The sequence below is a fragment of the Anopheles bellator genome, chromosome 2 (assembly GCF_943735745.2).
Source record: "Anopheles bellator chromosome 2, idAnoBellAS_SP24_06.2, whole genome shotgun sequence".
Lineage (NCBI taxonomy): Eukaryota > Metazoa > Arthropoda > Insecta > Diptera > Culicidae > Anopheles > Anopheles bellator.
In genome coordinates, this window is record NC_071286.1 from 50,937,435 (window position 1) to 50,958,196 (window position 20,762).

The 20,762-nt window shown below is 44.2% G+C and overlaps 1 protein-coding gene across 2 annotated transcripts; it reads left to right on the forward strand.

Moving 5' to 3' along the window:
* The first annotated feature begins 62 nt into the window (after window positions 1-62).
* On the forward strand, window positions 63-19,908 carry LOC131208333 (neuroguidin). 2 transcript variants are annotated; one of them, XM_058201043.1, is made up of 5 exons: window positions 63-122; window positions 1,024-1,210; window positions 16,072-16,300; window positions 16,527-17,231; window positions 17,666-19,908. In XM_058201043.1, the coding sequence occupies exons 2-5, from the start codon at window positions 1,202-1,204 to the stop codon at window positions 17,806-17,808; spliced, it is 1,086 nt and encodes a 361-aa protein (XP_058057026.1). In that variant the 5' UTR covers window positions 63-122; window positions 1,024-1,201; the 3' UTR covers window positions 17,809-19,908. The 2 variants fall into 2 exon arrangements, with proteins under 2 accessions (XP_058057026.1, XP_058057025.1); XM_058201042.1 differs by lacking the exon at window positions 63-122 and having other exon boundaries at window positions 509-1,210.
* The last annotated feature ends 854 nt before the right edge of the window (window positions 19,909-20,762 follow it).

A 20,762-nucleotide genomic window follows, 5' to 3' on the forward strand; every position in this document is an offset into this window, starting at 1 on the left:
GACAACTGTCAACGAGCACATGAGCGGAGACCAAGGATTCTTATTTTTATTTTTATGTACACGCACGTTTCGGCTCTGTTCGGCTTCCGGCGGCATTATCCTTAGTAACGGGTAAACACGAGGTAGAGTATGTGCGTGTGCGTGTGTGAAAGAGAGATGATAAGATGAAGCGAGAGAGCAAAACATTCTCCCACCGGCCAAGGGGGTTGTGCGTGCGGAATTACGGGTACATACGCTGCGTTCGCCACTGTGTGCGTTGGGGAATAGGTGCGCTACAAGGACGAACAGTTCTTGCAAAAAAAACGTTCAGTCACAGTGAAAAAGGGCCGCAGCAATAGCAGCACTAGGGCAGGTGACAGAGTACGCGCGGTTCCGGTCCGCAGTTGTATTGGTGTGTTTTTACTACATCCTGGTCTGTCGGTGTTTGTCGCTGCTTGGTAGCTTGATTGGGCTCAGAAGTCCTTTTCGTCCGTCGCAGCAAACATACGCGGATCAATCGCAGCGAAGTTGAAGTTGAAGGTTGACGTGCGAACGGTCGGTTGCCGCTGTTGCCATTGCGTCTGCTGTGCTTGTGGTTTGTGGTTTTGGCCGAGTGTAACGTGCAGTGTGGGACTGTAAAGATGCACCGACATTGTAGGCCGTAGCGATCCGTTGCTCAATCCAACATAATTTGCACTTCCAGCTAACCAACACTTTTTACCATTCGTTGAGTGCTATCCGCATCAGGGTTTGTGAATTGTTTTGATTTTGTGTACCTTTTTAGTCGGTTAACAAAGTGCTCGAAGTGAAACCTTGCCTAACAGTGCTCCAAAACAACCGAATATTCCTGCTGTAAACGACGTTCAAAAATCGTAGCAGAAAAAGAAGTCAGAACCAAACAGTGCACCAAACACTCAGTACCCACCGGAAGTCGCAAGAATAAACTCGTACCTCCTTCGTCAGATTGGACGTTTTCCGCGTGAAGAAAACAATCATCTGTAACCCCATCGGAATTAATACCGTTTTCGCTCATGTTCCACACAGTAACCGGAAGCAAACAACGACCAGTAGCTAACTTCGGCACGAGCACCCAGGACAGAGGCAACTCTGAGCCGTAAGATCCGTTTTTGTACGCGTACGCACGTGAAGCGGGTTTTCAACGGAAGCGGAAGTTCGTGGTGCAGTGCTAAAGGACGTTTCCGGCGAAAGATATACTTCAACCATGGTTCAGGTAAACGGAACACATCCAGCGGCCGTGTCCTATTGAGGATGCCAAGTAGCTTCTAGTACGCACTGATTCGCCATGGAGTTGTGTCCCATAGTCCTTTTAGCATTATGATCCGGAGTTGCGTCCTACTACAGGACCCGCGACAATCAGCAGTCAACATCGCATTTTTTTGGCTCAGTTTGTATGGGCGCGCTGTCGCGCTGGATCATGCACATCTGGGCCCGCCAAGCCATCGATCCGGAGGCCGTCTGTGTAAGCGGGTTTGGGCAAGGATCGCCGAAATGGATAAAAATCCTTGAAATCCGGAGCGGGCAACCGTAAACGGACGCTTCGAAGGGGGATGGGAAAAGGTTATATTTTTTCTATCGTTAATGGAAATGGTGTTTCTTCTCTGTGTGCAGTACTTGCCGTAACGGAATGGACCACGTTATATGGTGTTGTGAACGCCGGGAGAACCGTGTTTCCAGGATTTATGAATCGAGGGGAGGGATGACCGGTTAAGGGGCCGGTTCCTTGCGTGTTGTGCGTCTTTCTACATCTTTGCTCCGTCTTGCAACCATTCCGTGCGCGGTTTGAAGGACTTGTTTTAATTTTGAAATTGCTAAAATATGACGGCACATCGTTTGGCGGAACTGTAGATATGGGATAACAGCTCAGCCAAAGCTGTGTCACCGTTGAAGAGTCTCTTTGGAGCATTTTGTCCAGTCTCCAGTTATTTTCAGGTTTGTTAAACCAACTCAAAATGATCCCTCGAGAAAGACAACTCAAAAGCTGTAACGGTGGGGCGCTTTTGTGCATTGCCATAGAATTGAAGGTTCTATACAGGCGAGGACAAAAAAATATAAATTCAAACCTATCGCTTTGAGCCAGAAAGGATATGCGTAAAAAAGCAAGCGAAACCTACACAACGAAACCATGCTGTGTGCTAGAATTTTTATTAAACCTTGTCGTGGACTATGGGCTATGGACTACTATGGGCATATGATCTATGCGAGAGTGAGAGGTGGAAAGAGAGAAAACGAGAGAGAAAGAAATAGACAGAGGGGAATGTCAGAAGGGAAACGCGAGTGAGTTGCCTAAGCCAAAACCCTGAAACAGTCCGTATGGGCGTATGCAATTTCTCTACCTTGACAACAACCCTCGATCAACTGTGCGCTAGTGCCGGTTCCAGGATTCCTTCATTTCGATGCGTCGCTTAAGTCGCAACGCAAATCTAAAAAACCGTGGCCAGGCTATGTTACAGTTTTTTCAGACGTGTTTATGCCGTTCGATGATGATGCAAGAGGTATGGCCGACATTGACGATCTTGAAACAGGAACGCAGACCTCGAACAATAGCGTGGCGTGCCTGTATGGGTGGTTAAACAGAACAACTTGAGGTAAAAACGGTCCAACAAAGGCACCAGCGTAACAGATTGGCAAATGTCACACACACGGTCAGGACACCGGATCAGAAGGACTTCAATCGGTGTAGCGGTTGGTTCTTTCGTTCGTTTATTCGAGAACGGCCCGCGCTAGGATACGCAATTCGCTTCGGTGCGTTCCTAACTGTACGCTCTTAGCGTGCAGCATTTGTGTGGGGGTGCATTGAAGATGAGCATTCTGTGGACATTTGGTGACAGAATCGGCAATAAAATGAGCACCACAACAAAAATTTATTCGCATTCATCCTAAGGCGCTTCCCTACCTCACCTTAAATTGTTTATGTAATACTTTGGGAGATGCTTTTTGATTCTTCTCTCTTTTTGTTTCTTCAACAAAGTTAAATGTTCTCGTGTAATGTTTTTTACTTTGCTTAAAATACTTGATGAGTGTGACATTTTCTGCAAAGACTTACAATATTCGCTTTCCGTTGTGTTACTTCTTTTTTCGAGCCCATGGGCATAGCTCTACAAGTTAAATTTTCTTCACACTTCAGGTTTACCCTTATAGCGCCACTGTGAATCCAGACCCTTCTTGTGTGCTCTGCTTTGTGCCTTGGCGAGAGGATGGGTTCATTGCCCGCAAGGATCCGCACCCCAAGTAACAGATAATCAAAACTGTACAGGGGTTGAAGAAGGTCCCGTTTCCGAATATGTAGGGTTTTGTTTCGATATCCTTATCATGTTCCGATATTGCTACCTTATAGTGCTATTTTTGGTAAATGACCGATTATTCCCTAGCTTCTTCTTCTTTGCAAGGTTCGTTACCGGCCCGACTGGGTATTTTTTGAAGCATTCTGAAGGTACGAGCTGCTAAATATTTTATAACATTATTAACGATATTACTAACTTTAGTTTTCTGCGACATGGAATTCAGGAATCTGACTAAGAGTTTGTTACAAAGGAACAATGTTCTACGATATTAACAAAAATTATCCCAAAATTATCACGAAATCTCAATTTGAAAATGTCTCAATGCAGTAAAAACTTCTCTAAATAGAAAAATTCACAGGCCATGTATGAACTTATTAGATTTAATTCCATTTCGGTGCAGAGTGGAGCTCAAAATGATGCCGCGTGATGCACCGAATGGTGCGACAGCAGCAACTGCATCGCGATGCGGGCGTATTGCATCTTCCGCGCCGTGAATCCGCGGCACGGCATCTCGCAAACGCGTGAGCATTTCGGATTTCTTTTTTGCTCATGCCATTTTGGTTCGTGTCTCGTTTTAGCTCGGTAACCGTAAAATGGTACGAGGAGCTGGAGTACAGATCGGTGGTGTTTCCTGCAGGACAACCTGCACTTGTGCCTGCTCGTGTACCATCTTGGCCGATGCGACAAGGTCGTTGGGCTTTCACCGTCACTTTCTTACACTTGGCAAACATAGCGGAACAGCTACTACTACTACCAAAGCGTTGTTACTACGCCTCGCGTAACGTAAAGATGGGTCGTTATGAATGAAATCTTGAAGACTACGGTAATGAACTGGAGTTGCGCAGTGGCAAGGGAGCTGTTCGCTTCCATTCTGTTTGTTCGTCTTGGTTATCTTCACGATGCAAACCTTTCTCCTGCTGCAGGATCTTGCAGGCGCCCTTTTAGATAGCCCTCTTAACAGTTTCTCTACCTTGCAGAGAGTGTTTTGTTTTATGGTTTGCCAATCAAACTCTTCCGGACAGCTGTATTTGGACTTTTGTGGTTCAAGTTCAAGCGGTTTGGCGCTTGCTTTGTGGGGTACATTTCTCTCGTTGTTCGGTTTTGGTATATAGTTTTCAAGATAAATGGATTTATGCCATTAGCAGCAATATTGTTCTTGAACAAACAAAACAACTTGAAGCTCCCAAGCTTCTTTTATAAAATCTTTTATACTTAATTTGATACATTTAACCTTTTTTATTATACACTAGCTGCCCCGACAGACTTCGTCCTGTCTCCTTGTTTCCGTCTTTGAAATTCCTTTTTGGGTTTTGGGGCAAGTGTAATACTTTCGCATTTCTGAGTATAGCCGTGTTCGGGCGAAATAATCACTCTGACATGGATGACAAAAACTGGTCGCATTCTGTTCTGTGAAATATACTCTTTGGCCATTCTCTAAGTGTACGGCCAAGTGAATCACAGTGGGGAAAGGGGAAAGAAAAAATGCGCTAAATTGCTATCTCTCTCTTTCTTTCTCGGTCTCTCTCTCTCTCTCTCTTGTTCTCTTTCTCTCCCTTTCTTTCTCTTTCTCTCTTTTTCTTTCTATTTCTCGCTCTCTATTTCTTTCTCTCTCTTTCTCTCCCTCTTTCTTTCTCGCTCTCTCTCTCTCTCTCTTGTTCTCTTTCTCTCCCTTTCTTTCTCTTTCTCTCTTTTTCTTTCTATTTCTCGCTCTCTATTTCTTTCTCTCTCACACCCTCTCTCTCTCTTTCTCCCTCTCTCGCTCACTCGCTCTCTCACACCCCCTCTCTCTTACACTCTCTCTTTCACACCTTCTCTCCCTCTCTCTTTCTCTCCAATCGATTTAGAGACCACAAAAACCTAAGAAACGATACCCATATTGCCCTAGGACGTATTTTAAGGATTAGAGTCCACCCCACCCCCTTCCCTTCGTCCTAAAAGGACCAAATTTGGTCACATGATTTCTCAGGTGACCATCAACAATTGTGCAAGATTTGACTCGATTCGATTCATAACTTGTGGAGTAATCAATGTTTTAACGGTTCGTTTGTATGGGAGGGGTAAGAAGGAGGGGGCGGAGGGGTTTCTAACCATGACGTTGCTCATCCTTGGCCCCTAAAACCCCTGTGTGGCAAGTTTCGAGTCAATCGGTCCAGTAGTTTCGGAGTCTATAAACCGCACACAAAACGGAGCGTCATTTTTATAATATAGATAAGGCCCAGTCCATTCTTCTAAGATTAAAAGAAACCATTTTTATTTCCATATACCCATATAAATTTGTATAGTTTATCAAATTTGACTACACAACAACTAACTGTTCTGTTTCATTGCTGCAGGCATCGTCTGTTTAGAGACCATGTTTCATTATTGATTATTGAGAAAACCCAAACTCTGAGCATCTCTAGTTAATTGTTTCAGTGCTGAAAATGGTCGTCGCCTCGGTCGTGTTTTAGTGCAAAGGCTCGCGTTTGAAACACAACTAACCAAGCTAACGCCGAGGGAAACAAGGGAAACAAAACCGCGCATTCTTGATATAAAATATTTGTCCCGTTCGCGTTTGACACTATTTCGTGCAGGTTCCGGGAGCGCCGATAAGACCCACGGCGGGGGGAAACAAGGGTCGGAAACATGTCATGTTTCAGCGCGACAACAATGCAACTGTTTGCCGTCAGGACCTACAAACAAATCAATACCATACTTCGTCCCACCTACTGCTGGTGCCCCGTTCCTGGTCAAATTTGCCCACCGGGACAGACCCGTGGCCAGCGGAGTGAGGGATGTAAGGAGGGCAGAAAGCGAGACCAATGCCGCGCCTGTATTCGCCGAACCCCCTCAGAGGCGCTCGGTTATCGTTTTTCCCTCTATTCATCAGAATTCCAGCATTCGTGTTTTGTTTCATTATGCAATCAATATCTATGCACTTTTTGTGCTTCGCAGTTGCTGCTGATGCTGCGGCCGACCCCGTGCTTCTAAGGGGGTTCGCGCATTTTCATGAACGGTTTTTCCTCTCATTGGCCCACCACATCATCATCAATGCAATTTCATTCTCCGAACCGAACGCACCGCGAGCATCGAACGGGGCCTGCTCAAGCGGATGGTGTAGTACTCCCCGGGCCCGAAAGCCCTGTCGTTGTTCGTCCGGATCGATGGTGCACTCTTTTGCGCGACTTTTTTGCGTGCCGCTGCATATATAACATACCCGCGTTCGCTAGTCCCTCTGCGCCTTGGCCCATCCTCCAGTCGGGACTCGACAGAGACGCGGCCTCACTTTCACGCTCGCTGATTACATTCCGTAGTCGGTTTGGCAATATTTGCCCGACCACGGACCCACGGAAAACTGGTGAAGCTCGGAGTGTTTTTATTTTATTCTGGGACGTTTTCCGCTGAGCACCCGGCTGAAACACGACGGTCTGTCTCTGCACGTAGGTTGGCAAAAATTTTTATATAAAATGTATGTTTTTCTTTTTAAATTCTGTTTTTATTTTAGCCGACCGACGGGTGGCGCACAGGTAGCCATCGGGTAGGGGCTGCAACATCGTCGCGAAGCTCGCGTTATTCGCGTAAAAAAGTTTCAACCTTTTTAACTGCCGGGATCGATACACCCGCGCTCCCGCACCAGGACCAGCCACTGGACATTTTCCTCGGTGCGCGTACAACAATCGTCGCCGGACGTCAATCCGGGATGGTAGCGAGGGTCGGCTACAGTGCCACCGCCATTGCCGCTCACCTTCCCACAAACACCCACACGAACTTTGTTCCTCTATATTCCGTCCGTAGCCGCCACGGTGGGTGTATGCGTTTTTTCGCGTTCGCTCCCGAAAACGCATGTGTTATTAATTCGCCAGTCCCAAAATTAAATGCACCGTGCAGTACGTTGCAGTCCGTTCTCCCGTGCTCGGTGCGTTCAGGCGGGGAACCGGGGGGGGCCTTGTCGGTAGGTGCTCGCTTGAGATGCACATTTTTGCGAATCATTTTGCCGTACGCCAGCCAATTGCAGTATGTGGGCGGGTGCGTTCGCGAAACGCGGGCAATATAATGCACAACGGAACCCCCGCCGATGTCTGCCTTCGTGGCCCGCCGCGCGATGGTGGTAGGACATAAGGCAAAAAAAATGAAACTCAATGCGCGCGGATGCTGCACCGCTCTGGGCGGCGCAGGTCCCGACGGTGTGTCGTTGGGAAATTTGAATGTGCAGATTATAATATATCGAAGGATATTTGGCTCGGTCGCCATTTTTTGCCGCCCCTCGGCCAGCTCGACCAGCAGGAATATTTGTTTTCATCTGCGATGCTGGGCAATTTTTTGCCCGTCCATCCGTTTGTGTTTTCAGCCGGACGTTTGGTATCCGTTGAACGGATATATGTATATTGGTTTCGAAATGATTAAAAAATGTTTGCATATTCGCACTGAATTTGTTTACCATCACTCTGCGCTTCCACTGCATGCACCGATGCGGATTCCGCGGGTTGATGGCGTAGTCGGGGCGAGGGGCACTGTATATTTTTCATAAATCGCCATATTCAGCATCGTGTGCTCCTCCTGTGCCCAAGCTTCGAGATAAGAGCGACGTGGCCACTGTAGATGCCGCTTGCCGTGGTTATTATTATTTCAGTTCGAATGAAAATGCGTTTTTTTCGTAAATATTGCGCAAGCCGCGTTCCGGGCAAATAATATATCATTAACGAAAGATAAATTCGTTATGACCGAATGCAAATGCACCAATGGAAAACTGCTGCAGTCTAGTGTCGGAAAAAGCGTAATTTCATGCTTCTTTTATTTTGGTCTCTTAATCAAACCGGAGCCTTGTTCGCGGCATGCACACGTGTTATTTTGTGGGATTCGTTGTTATGCATTTTCTTTTGTGCATAATGAATTAGCGTTGCGGAAACTGTACGAGGAAAATGGCTGGTTTTTAATTCAATTCATTCTCCCGCGGGGGGTCGCTCTTGAACGTATTCGGCACGTTCGTCAAGCGGCAACGGGGGTAATATATTTTGATAAAATATCAATATAAATTAAAAAAGTCATTGCATAAGCATACACTTGTAGAAAAGGTTCATTCGTTTAATTAACTTTCATATCTTTCGTTCGTAGCGTTCATATCATTAACTTGTAAAGTAATCTTAATCATGTTTTCATATAAGGATTAATTCAATATTTGATCAATAACCTTTTTTCATTTATGGATGATTTATGCTGATTTATGGATGGTTAAAGTTGAACTTCTATGGTCTTCTGTCCGTGAAATTTGTTTTTAAACAGTTTCTTCAGCTTTTGTATTGGTCTTTTAGTATTTTTAGTACATGTTCTGGAGCAATCGGAACAAATTCGTTCCGCGTAGTTTTGTCGGTGATTCCATTTCAAAATCCTTTTAAAGTTCCTCACAATTTAAAAATGACTTTTCTAATGTTTCACCGTCAGCTAAGAAGAACAGAAGCTGAAGCTAAGAACACGATCTTTTACCCAAAAAATTTCCAGCACGAAACCAAACAGCATCTGGACCATAAACTTAACAAAAGCATCTGGACAAAAAATGTGTTGGTACAGCTCGACTTGTTTAGGAATTATAACTACTTTTATGTTTATGACTGACGTAAGGCAAAAAAAGTCATTATATATTCCTTAAAACAATTCAGCCATTTTAAAATTTATAAACTATGCCTATATAGGTCTTAAGCACCAACTTTCAGTTTTCAATTCAAATTGATGCTCTGTCAGGGTTCGAACTGACGTCTTTCGTTTACAAATCGATTAATCGGTGCAATCTACGGACGAGCCACAAAACAGTCTAGCAGTTGCTGAAGTTTTTGAAATTCTTACTTTAACAGATCTATTCTAGAACACAATTATTGGTGCGATTTGTTTTTGATTAACATTTTTAATTCTCGATCAACCATCAGCCTTCAAGATATTCGAGTGACACAAAATAAATTGGCGAAACGTTGCAGCACTCGGCTCGATAGCTCGATTTACGATTTCATAGCTATGAATTTCCATTTCATAACTCTGAAACTTGCTCCTTTCTCTTCGTTCCCTCCAACGGTCTTATCGCCAACGCACGGTATTGCTATTTATTTTGCGGATTGAATTTAAATGAATGCAATATTCGCGGAAAAGCCCCGAACAAATAACTTCTCTATCGGACTGTCGTCGCCGAAAATGAAATTATCGGAAAATACTTTCTTGTTCACCTTTTACTGTCGTCCCGGTCTGCACGCATGGCGGGCTGAAAATATTTTCTATCAAAATATGCTGACCATTGCTGTGACTCCGACGACGCTTTGGCCTGAAGGAGAGGAGTATGGAGCTGTTAAAACGCATCCTCGGCTCGATTGGAAAATGGATGAACACAAAATTTCCGTTTTCATCGCCGCGGCCGCTGCCACGGTCAGCGCAAGCACGACGATGCTGCACAAACAAAACAGCCCCGTTAGAGTTCGATGTGCGAATATTGTATTCTTTGTTATATATGGCCATAGACACGGAAAGCTTATAATCACGCCAACGGTGCCGAGCATCATGCACGTGGGACGGTGGGTGGGTCTTGCGCAACCGGAGTGCAGCGTATATGCGTGCGTATGTGTGTACGCAACCGTCGATCAACTCGTCTGTTCGATTATTGATTGTGAGCGGAACGAGTCGTGTTCTCTTTTCCGGCCGAAGGATAACTGCAGGCGCTGGCATAGTGGCATAGAGAAAAAAGAAACCCAACCCTGCGGAGGAAAGCGAAGACCATTCCCTAATTGAACCGAAGCTAACATGCACCGTTGTTTTTGGTGGTACACTATATTTAAGGAAGCTGAACTGAACGTGGAGCCCGAATACTGACGTTGAAGTTTGAAGCACTAACTATTGCAGGTTAAATTAAACGTTATGTGGCAGATGAACGGCATCGAGGAACGACTGACACGTTACGAATTCGGGATTGATTCTCGCGCCTTGACATGGCTATTTCCTGTGAAGCAAACGCTGCGTCGCACAGTCCAGGACTCGGTCCTATTACTGGTATATCGAATTGAGGTTCTGAATGACAGGGGAACAGCAGGAGCCAACCACAAACTCGATCAGACTAACAATGTGCGGCGTGATAAAGTAAACATTGCCAACGATCACGACCTGTTCTCCGCGAAGTAACTGTAAAAAAGCTGCGGCGGAGCACCCAAGTGCGTAACGAACCAACGCAAGACCAACGCAAGCTAGGAGCGAATCTCCGAGAAGAGCTTCCCGTGCTCAGCCCAACTACGGATGATTGGATTGGTTCTGTCGACATACGCGTTGTCCTGCTGGTTGTCCTTTGATGCTATTTCTGCTTCACGGCGTAACTTCGCTGGCGTTTGGTGGCCGATTTTAGCCATCAGTCATCTGACACAATGCGTTCGGTGGTTGGAACGACTTACCGAATAGCGACCGACTTCCTGCCTACAAACGGCGACTTTCTTCTTGATGTGCTGCGTCCAACGGATCTGAGAGTCGTTTCAGAGGCAAAATAATGAACGTGTGGTGCACACGTGTTACTTCACAATGCTTCGACAGATACAAACGGAAGAGGTGGTAATTTTGATCGTCGCTTTTATGAGCAAGACTAATTACAGTAAAAATATATTTCACCACAGATGCTGCAACGAGTTCCATCATGAGCGCTGTAGAGAGCTCCATAACCAACTGTTGCGCTCCACAAGATAAATATTCTCCTATCGAACTGATAAAAACCCGGATTGTTTTGCTTTTGCAATATACGTCAGGCTTATTGTGTTGAGCTTGCTTAAAGTGCTGCCACCAGCACGTGTCCACCTTAAAGTGCTTTTTAATTTTTCATGTGTTACGTTGACATATTTAGCTACTGCAACCATAGGGTATGCAGTCCCAACTCGTTCAGTTCAGGAATTCAGTACAGGGTTCATTAATTGGCTCATGAGTGGGAAAACTTGCCCACTTGGTCTTTGGGTGCGTCTGAAGCGAAAGTCATGACTGTGCCACATGCTGAAAATTCCATCATCCGCTAATGAAAATGAATCACTTTCGGGGGCGACGACGAGAACACATCGAGAAGCTTTTCATTTCGGTCCGTGAACGGTGACAATCGATCCGGTCCGTGGCGCAAGCGTTCGTCTGCTTCTCCCCGTTGTTTTATCCTGCCAGGACGCTGGGGCCGGATCTTGTAGGGCTACCGCACCATGCAGGCAGCCTCCTGGTTCGCTGGTTCGCTGTTCGAATTCTGTGTGCTCCGGGACTCTTCATGGCCCTCTCGCTCTCTTTCGCGCACACTTCTTCCCGGTTATTGGCCAAGCACATAGCGTATATTCGCCGGACGCACAGCCCGCCGTATCGGGCCACCCCATCTCGCGCCGATACATGGCTATCCGACGAAGGCCACCGAAGGCCCGGGCGTGTGGCGGGCTTTTCCCGTATTCACGCCGTGTGCTCGATTTGTTTTTGCGTTTTGCCAAATCACCTGCACACCGGCCTCACCCTCCTGCGTCCTGTGGTCGAAGGGGGTGTTGTGGCCGCCATTCGGCCTACGCGTGCACATACGCGGAACTCGTGCTCTGCTGATCTGTGTGTGGGTCTTCGATGCACTTGCACCGCGAGCCCCGCCCGCCAAGGGGCGCTGACCGCACAGCGTAATCGACAGCGGAGACACGAACCATTCGAGGATCCGAAAAACTACGGCTGCAATTCTGCCATTTTTTCTCTTTTTCCCTATGCGCTTTCGCCGTCGCTTCCATTTCGCCATTCGTCGATACCCGACCCGACGGGTTTTGTGCCATTTGTTCCGCTGGGTTCCGATTCTTTTTTTTTGCGTACAGCAGTTTTTCCTCCCACGTGAAGCGGAGTTTTCCTTCCTTCCCTCCCCAGCTGCTCGCGATGTGCAATGCGTTCGCGGGCTCGAGGATCAGCAGGATCTGCAGCCACTTCGCGCGCGTGTGTATGTGAAAGCTTTGGCCGGCTACTACGGCTTCGTCGCCCCGATGCTCTCACCGTTGGGGAACGGGCCATTTTGAGCGCACTTTTTGCGCTTCTAACGAGCGTCGGATGGATGGATTGACGGGTCGCCCATGCGCCAGGACCGTGAATGCTTGACAGGACGGGGAGGGATTTTTTCGCCACTCCATGCATTATTGGCGACCGCTGTCCATGCCACCAGCCCTGCCACCGACAAACGTTGTTTATGTGTTTCCGAACCAAAATGATTTGAATGCCAACCGACAGAGCGAAAAAGAGAGAGAGATACCGAGATGGAAAGGATATTCGCTACAGTCCACGTTGTGATCCACATACACACGCACATGTATTCTGGCCATGTTGGGGGTGGTGTGGTGGCCACGATTCGATTGTATTCGTGTATTGGAATCCTCGACGTGTCAAGTAGTGACGCGGTTTCGATCGTTGTGTGGTGTGGCCGCGCACTTTCCTCCCTGGGAATGCTGGGAAATTCGGGACTAAATGGCGATTTTTTCTTTCCTCCATTGCGGGATGCTAGTAGGGCTTTCGTGGCCATTGGTGCGGACAAAGAAAATCCCAAATGCGACGGAATGGGTGAAGGCCATTCTGCACACATCCTTTCGGCGGTGCGGAGGATTCCTGCCCCGCCATGTGGGTGTGCAGGGGATGTTTTTTATTTAATGTTTCAGCACGCAACTCGTAGCACCCTCCCTCTCCTTCGGCTTTCCTTGCAAACACACAGCCCCGGGGCCTGGACCACTTATTTCGGTAAACCAGTCTCTCGATCGTCAGCAGCGTTCGCCAATAATTATACCCAAGGATTCTGGGCCCCAGCAGAGCCCCTACACATCCTGGGTTTAGCTACTGCTAATTCTGCTTCGTTTCAGGTTTTTTTCGTCCCGGTACCCGATAGCCCCCGACGCCATTTGTTCCCGGCTGGTTCAAGCCCGCCGAAATCCGCCAGAACGAGAGAGGTACACAGGATTGGCCAGTATAAAAGGGTGCCACCGGCTCGCCAATGGCAGCCTAACAATGATTGGACGGCGGAAAAAAAGGATCTAGGACGGAACAGGCGGGCGCTGCACCGTCCCGCCGGAACGGTGGAGGGCGAGCATAAAAAGCATTATGAGTTACGGTATCGGGCTGTGCATTAGCGTATCGAAAAAATGCTGCGAATGATGATGGAGAACCGCACTCGGTACGCGCGCGTATGGTTTCGCTTTGCATAAAATACCGAACGCATTGCATAAGGGAATGTACACCAAACGCCATTGTGCCACTCCCGTGCCGTCCGCGACCCAGTCGGGCCTTTTTGACCAAATTTTCTTCTACTCACTGCCTCGTAGCTATTGGAGCGGTGTTCGAGTGTATGTGGTTGCAGTGAAAGCTGAACTGGCTCAGCAAGAGGCAATAGGACGGCGAGAAACGACGCATCGTACGGGTTTGGAAGGAGCAAGGATTTGTAATGATCGCGAACCAACGAACCACGTGCTTAGGGCTTCCGTGGTCGTAACTGGAGTAGGACTGGGGCTGATTTGTTCTTCCTTGTAGTATCTTCGTCGAGTGGGACTAGAAGATGAACCTCGTGGACGTTACCTTTTTCTGGTTCGATGCACTGTGGACGAGAGCAGTAAATGTATCGATCGCGCCAAATGGGTCGAACGGTTGATTCGATTGATTCAATCGATCCAACACTAGATTCTTGCGGTGAATCCCTAAAAATTCTGTTTGTTTCCTGCCAAACGATGATATTTTAGTTTTGGTGCAGTACTTATGCAATACGCTCACAATGTTTAAAGTTTGACAAATATCATTGGAGAGTGAAGAGCGATTTTTTTCAATGTATGCCATGTACAGTCCTAGATGACCACGTCCATTTGGAATTAATTTAAAAAAAAACCTTTAAAAATACGTTGTCGCTTGTGGATCACGTGTCACGCCGGTATCCTTTACCCATTGTTTATCCGTTTGCTAGTGGCACTATTGGAATGCTCCGTAGTGAGCAGAATTGCATATGGCGACACTAACAAGCGCCGAGGGCCTCGTACTTGGGATAGCAAGGAGCGTTGGGAAGGTGTGGGAACCCATGGTACTACTAGCGTTGCCGGTCAACCGGTTCCCAATCCACCGCCAGCTCGTTTGCTTCGCGAAAACCCGGCCGTGATGATGGTCAGCGAGTCCTCCGCATACGCCGAAGCCCATGTATACAGACATATTGATTCGCGATGCTAGCTTTTCGCGTCCTATGTTCTCGATGTACGGTCGATGTACAAATGAAACCTCCGTCGGGTCGCCGGCACCATCTCCCGAGCCGGTCACTTGTAGCGGGCGCGAGCACCGAATGTTGTTCCATTTCGCTTTTCCAATATTTGGAACACCATGAAAGGTGCACATACACACAGACACTGTGGCACCAAAAATTTCCTTCGCGATTCGAACCGTTTTACTTAGTGGTCATCTTTTTGAAACTCTTCTCTCCTTCTCTCTCTCTCTCATGGTAAATATATTTGGGGATAATTGGAAAAGGGGGCTCAGTTTGTAGTCTGGTGGGCAAAACGGGAAAAACGGACATGAAAATCTGATCTGCTTCGTCCTTCCTCTTCCTGCAGCTGCAGCGGGACATGATCCGAGGGACCTGGGCGGGAAATATCATGAAATGAATGGAAATAAATCAATAGAATCCGCCACGGCGCGAGCGTTTTCGCGTGTGGCGTTTTCGACGGACCCCAAATCGACAGAATTTGACCACCAGTACATTAGGCTTCTATGTACGCGATTTCGCGAGATATTCGCAAGTGCGTTGTGTGCGTGTATGTGCCGAATATCGAAGTTTGCCTTTTGAATTTTTGTGAACACCTGTTCCGGTTTCCCTCCGAACGGCTGTTGTTAAGTTCATATTGGGTTCCTCGCTTTACGTTATATTTATATTAAAAAATTTTCTACAAAATTTAAATGTTTAATTTGCGAGCGTTTACGTATAAAATCTATCCGTTTTATGCGTGGAAACGGTCGTTGTTTCCTGTCCGCTTCCGGGAAGACGGCTCTTCGCATCTGACAACTAGTTGAATTCAAAGCGGGGGATTGAAATGTAAGCTAATCCTAAATCTATAAACACACTCTGTAAAATCTGCCCAAAAAAATCAAATTCATAATCTCCTCTATCTCTTTATCTATCTATCTCTATCTCCGGGTGTACTCTTGTCCAACCCTACATATCGCTGCTACTTTTTTCTAACATGTCGATACAACCTACAAAGAAGTTGATGTATGTTCATGCATGCATTTGAATTGGCTTTTCTATGTCAGATGTGTTTCCCTTAGAGAACGAGAATTTGAACATTCAATGAAAACAAAAAAACGTTCATACGACGTACACTATTGCATCCGGTCAAACTATGGCAAAACTTTGTTCCACCCAGGTCACGTATAGCTCAGGCGAAGGTTAAAATATTTATCAGTAAATCTGCTGGGGGTAGTTTCATTGGCAACGCTACGCTTAGAGCACAGTGGCGAAAGATAAAAATGCTCACAGTAGCTTGCAATAGAAAGTTACGGTACAGAACCTGGATCGTCATGTTTGATTGATATTGATATTAATACCGAAAACGCAGATCTTGCGCACGGTGGTGATGATTTTTTCAGTGTTTTCGCTTTTGCTAGCTGGCGGATATTTGCAGAATTTCAAATCGACTGGTACTTTTTCGCAATCCTCCGTTAGCAATAGGTTTTGGCAGCTATGGAGAGTGACTGCCCATCGCGAATCCTGCGTTCTATTTTTGTGAACGAAAACCCTGCCAGGGACTCCGGTATGTTTGTTTTAATTTTAAATGTTGTTCATTGTTTGTTGCAGGCTTTAGATGAGTACGACATCCAGCCGGACTTACCGCAGGCGTTGCGTTTACTGGATGAAATGAACAGTAACTTCCGGCAGGTTTCCGACCTAGTGGGCAATATGCTGCAGCGTGTCAAAACCGGAGAGCTGTCCACCGAGTATGGGCTAAACTTTTTGGAAATCAAGTATCACATGCTGCTGAACTATCTTATCAATCTGACGTATGTGGTTCTGAGAAAATGTTCTGGTGAGTATAAAAAATAAATATGTAAGAGAAGGGAGCTTTAAACATTAAACAGGGCAAAATGAGATAAAAAATGAGACAGATAATAGATTGAGACATAAAAATTGGGACTAACTATTATATTTTATCTAAGTGGAACAGTAACAAATAGACAAATCTTAATCATTTGTTCTGTAAATTTTATACTTTAATAGTTTCCTTTTCTATGTTTACATTCTTTCGTTCGCAGGTCATCGAATCGAAAATGATCCGTCGATCGATAGATTGATTGAAATACGAACAGTGTTGGAGAAGATTCGACCCATAGACTACAAGCTTCGATACCAGATCGATAAATTGGTAAAAACAGCCGTCACCGGTGGCAGCAGCACTGCAACTGACACAACCTCCTTCCGAGCGAACCCGGCGAACCTGGTATCGCAAATACCGGAAGCGGGAGAAGAAGCCGGTGGCCAAGATGCGACAGCAGTCGATGGTGGTTCTGACGAAGATTCGGACAGCTCGGCAAAGGTCATGCTCAAATTGAAGCGTGCCAAGGCGGCGACAAAAATGTTGGCGCAAGGTGGCACGTCCACTGTGGAAACGGAAGCTGAGGCAGCTATTGCAGTTGATAGTTCCACAAGCGGTCGACGGAGCAAACACGACATTTACGTGCCACCCAAACTAACATCGATGCCTTACGAGGAGGACACAAAAGCCGAACGAGCCCGAAAACAGATGGAACGCGCACGAAAGAGAGCTCTAGGGTCGTCGTTAATACAGGATTTGAAGGATGAGTATCTCGATACGCCGGTCGAGCTGTCCAGTAGTTCCCGTGCCCAACAGATATTGTCTCGTCGCGAGCAAGAGCGCGAAGAATACGAGGAGTCCTATCTTACACGTTTGCCGGTTACGAAAGCAGAAAAGCAGCGTAGCAGAAAGCTAACGACGCTTGGTAAGTTGTAAAATAAATCAGTTTATCAGGTAGCTTGTTTCATTAGTTAGCTTGGTCAGGTTAGTTACGTTTTACTATTTATGTTCCACTATTCATGCGATATAGTGCATGGTAGCGCTAATTTCTTCCACTCGGTTGGTTTTAGTTTTATAATTTTTTCGGTAAAATATTAACGTTGTTAACGTGAATGTTGCTGATGACCAAGTGAAGAAGGTACGCATATTGTAGGAAGCAAGGATACAATCCTTCTTTGCGTTGCACGACTTTATTGCCGTGTGCTTCTGTTGCATTTAAGCGCCATGGAAGAAAAGCTCACGTTACTTGTGCGTAGCTTTTGTATGGATGAAGCTTTTAAATAGTGTATGGCAGATATGGTAGAAAGTTCGTGGTATTTCGTGCTTTATCCTGATATTATTCTTTTTGTATCCTTTCAGCTACTTTGGGCGATGAGTTAACAAATTTCACCGATTTAAGCGTGTTGAATGATGACTTTGCTTCTACTTCGGTAAGTGGTGGGAAAAAGCGCAAAGCTACCAAAGTGAACAAGAAACATGCTAAGAAGCGACGTTTTCGTTAAATGCTGGTGAGAAGTCTATATCAAATTAGAAACCTTATAGGAGAATATAAAAAGTGGCCACATCGTTACAATAGAGCGATTATGGTGATGCATTTCGCAAAGTTATACCATGAAGTGAAGTTTACAATTCAACAAATTCGTCTCAACCGATTTCATTTGGGAACTTTTTGTGTAGTTATGAAATGTTAGCTTTATTTTGTATTGTTGAGAAAACATATGTTCAGAGAAATTATTGCTTCGATTTGTTCTGTGAGTTTATATATCTATAGTTTATTTGTCTATTGTCTGATCTGACTTTGGTTACATGGTTCGTATCTAAATTTCATCGATTATTTGTTTTTTTTGCGACAAAGGTCAGTTTAAACATCGATATTGGATCTACTTTGGGGCCAAAATATGAGCTGGCAAATATAGGCTGTACGTTCTAATCCAATGCAAAAAAAAATGTTTCGAGAAGTTCCATTTACTCAAATACAAAATACAGAAACCAGGTTTTTTTAAACGAAAAACATAAAAAAAACCAATGAAAAACATTTAGCAACAAACGAAAGCGAAATGAAAACAAGGCACAAAATGCAGAAACGAACAATTAAATCGAATGTTTCATTATCTTTAAAAGTGTATAAACATCTATTCGAGTGTTATAAAAAAGCATACGATGCGATGATGTTGTCTCAATTGCAATAACACTTTATCCAAACCTTCAAAAAGCAAACCAGTAGCCCTAAACAAGCAAAGGGTAGAAAACCGGAATCAGGTAACTATAAACTTATTCGTTACATTAGTTTTATGCAAGAAATTATAGTTTTCTGTACGCGTTATTTTTTCCTTCTATGGGCGTTCGACTTCAAGAAGATATACAAATCATAGTTATTATCAAATAAAGTAATAGGAAATAAAATGTACAGCGTATTAGAAAAGAAAATGGAAAACACAACTGATAATAGTTATAACTCTACAAAAACCAGATTTTCGTTACTTTATATTACGGATACAAAAAGGAGAAACACGAGCACAGCAGCGCAATTTGCATCTGCGCAGCGATACAATTGTTAGTAAGAAGATGAAAAGAGTGATAAACATAGCTTAGAGATGGAGAGATAGTAATATGAGAGGAAACAAAGAGAAAAGATATGATAAGACAATTTACCATATTGTTGCCTTTTTCTATAGCAAAACGTAATGAAAGCTATTACGTATAAGGGTGTAACGGGAACGAATGCATGACGATGATAAATCCACAGTTTAATCTGTAGAAATGTTTATTATTGACTGGTTTACAACAAGCACTTATACACATTTTGTATCGAGCTAAACATAACCCGAAATATTTACGAGATATTTGCAAGAGCTAATTTTTGTTTTATGTGTTCCACTCATTTATCACTTTAACAAGATTGAAGTAACACATCAAGAGCAGATGAACAATGCAATAGAAAACAGATGCAAAAACTTACTCACAAAACCTCAATTAACACAGATATCGAACGCCCGGATGAAGGAAACAATGAACGAGCTAAGAGATGCGCTAAATATATAAGTTATAATAAAGCGAAAAGAGCGATATGCGTAAGTAAATGTCCTAAAAAGAATTATAAAACAAAGAAAGGAAGAAAATAAGATAAAGTAAAATTATTTTATACAAACTGTATATGAAACATTCACAACATTGGAAATCAAATTTAAACCATGTGTGCACGAACTACAAGGCAAACGAAGAGGCGAACGATTCAAACGAAAAACCCTCTACTAGAAGGAACGTGTAAAGTCAGAAGTAAACATAGATTCCTACAAAGTTACTACATGCAAGGACGGTACGATGTTGTAAGCATGCAAAAAAGAATAGTTACTCGAGCCAACATCATTCATATTACCGGTTGCGCGATGAAGACAATTTCAAAATACTGACTATGAAAGTTTTTGATTAGCAGTCTAACCACTGTTGCATTTTTTATCGTTTTTGCTCTACAAGATGTACAATGTTACAATTTATTGTTTCTTGTTTCTTGCTTCTATATGTTACTCAATCATTTGATTTAAATTCAATGAGTTCATGAGTTAATCCATAGTACCATATTATTAAGTACATTAGTTTATTATGTTTGCATTGCGTTTTTATATTGTCAATAAATTTTTTATTAGCTCGCCCCATTTGTTTTTTTTATATAACTATTATATTTTTTTATATATTTTTAATAAAAAACGTTTTTTGTTCTGATTAATAACTGATTCCTTAAAACTAAACTTACCATCAGGAAATAGTTTTAGATTGAATACACCTTGTACCATGTATTTTTGTACTACCTTGTGTAAGTTAGTTTTGGCTTCGCTAGAGTATGGAGAGCATCTTTGTTTTGCTTAACCAACAACACTGACCAAGAGCATCATTAAATTGGTAAAAAACGTAGTAAAGTTTGTTGTCACGCTAACACCTGCAGTAGTTGTAAAATTAATAAAGTTTCATAAAGAGTCTTCTTTTGTTCGTCGTGGTGACCTTTGTACTTGTAAGGTTCTTGCAAGAAGGTGTTGTCTTGTACGGTGTTAGCTGCAATATAGAAACACATATAATGGACGTGTGGATGCATTGCCTAATATTTTAATACGCTAGTGCTGCTCTGTAAAAAAATCTTATCCGTTGTATATTTGACTGAAGCCGTACCATCTCATAATTTACCTTTTTGGAGAGGAAATTCAAATTTGAACTCGGTGTATTTGTGGCATAAATGAACAAACAAGGTGCTTTATTTACATAACCCATTTCTTAATTTTTTCCCTTAACCAACTTAATTGGTTATCAATTACTTTCTGTTTTAGCAATCAATGAGTGAGTGAGTCTACGTGTATTGCTCAAGTCCTTACATCTTGCGAAAGTTGAAAGAAAACTAAACATGCACACACATTGAAAAATCTTGTTTCAGTAAACTTTTTCTTTTCCTACGCAAATTTGTCGATTT

Excerpts from the sequence above, each read along its gene's own strand:
- LOC131208333 (XM_058201043.1), top strand. Across the intron at positions 16,301-16,526 it reads GGTTCTGAGAAAATGTTCTG|GTCATCGAATCGAAAATGAT; the intron begins GTGAGTATAAAA and ends TTTCGTTCGCAG. Across the intron at positions 17,232-17,665 it reads CAGAAAGCTAACGACGCTTG|CTACTTTGGGCGATGAGTTA; the intron begins GTAAGTTGTAAA and ends GTATCCTTTCAG.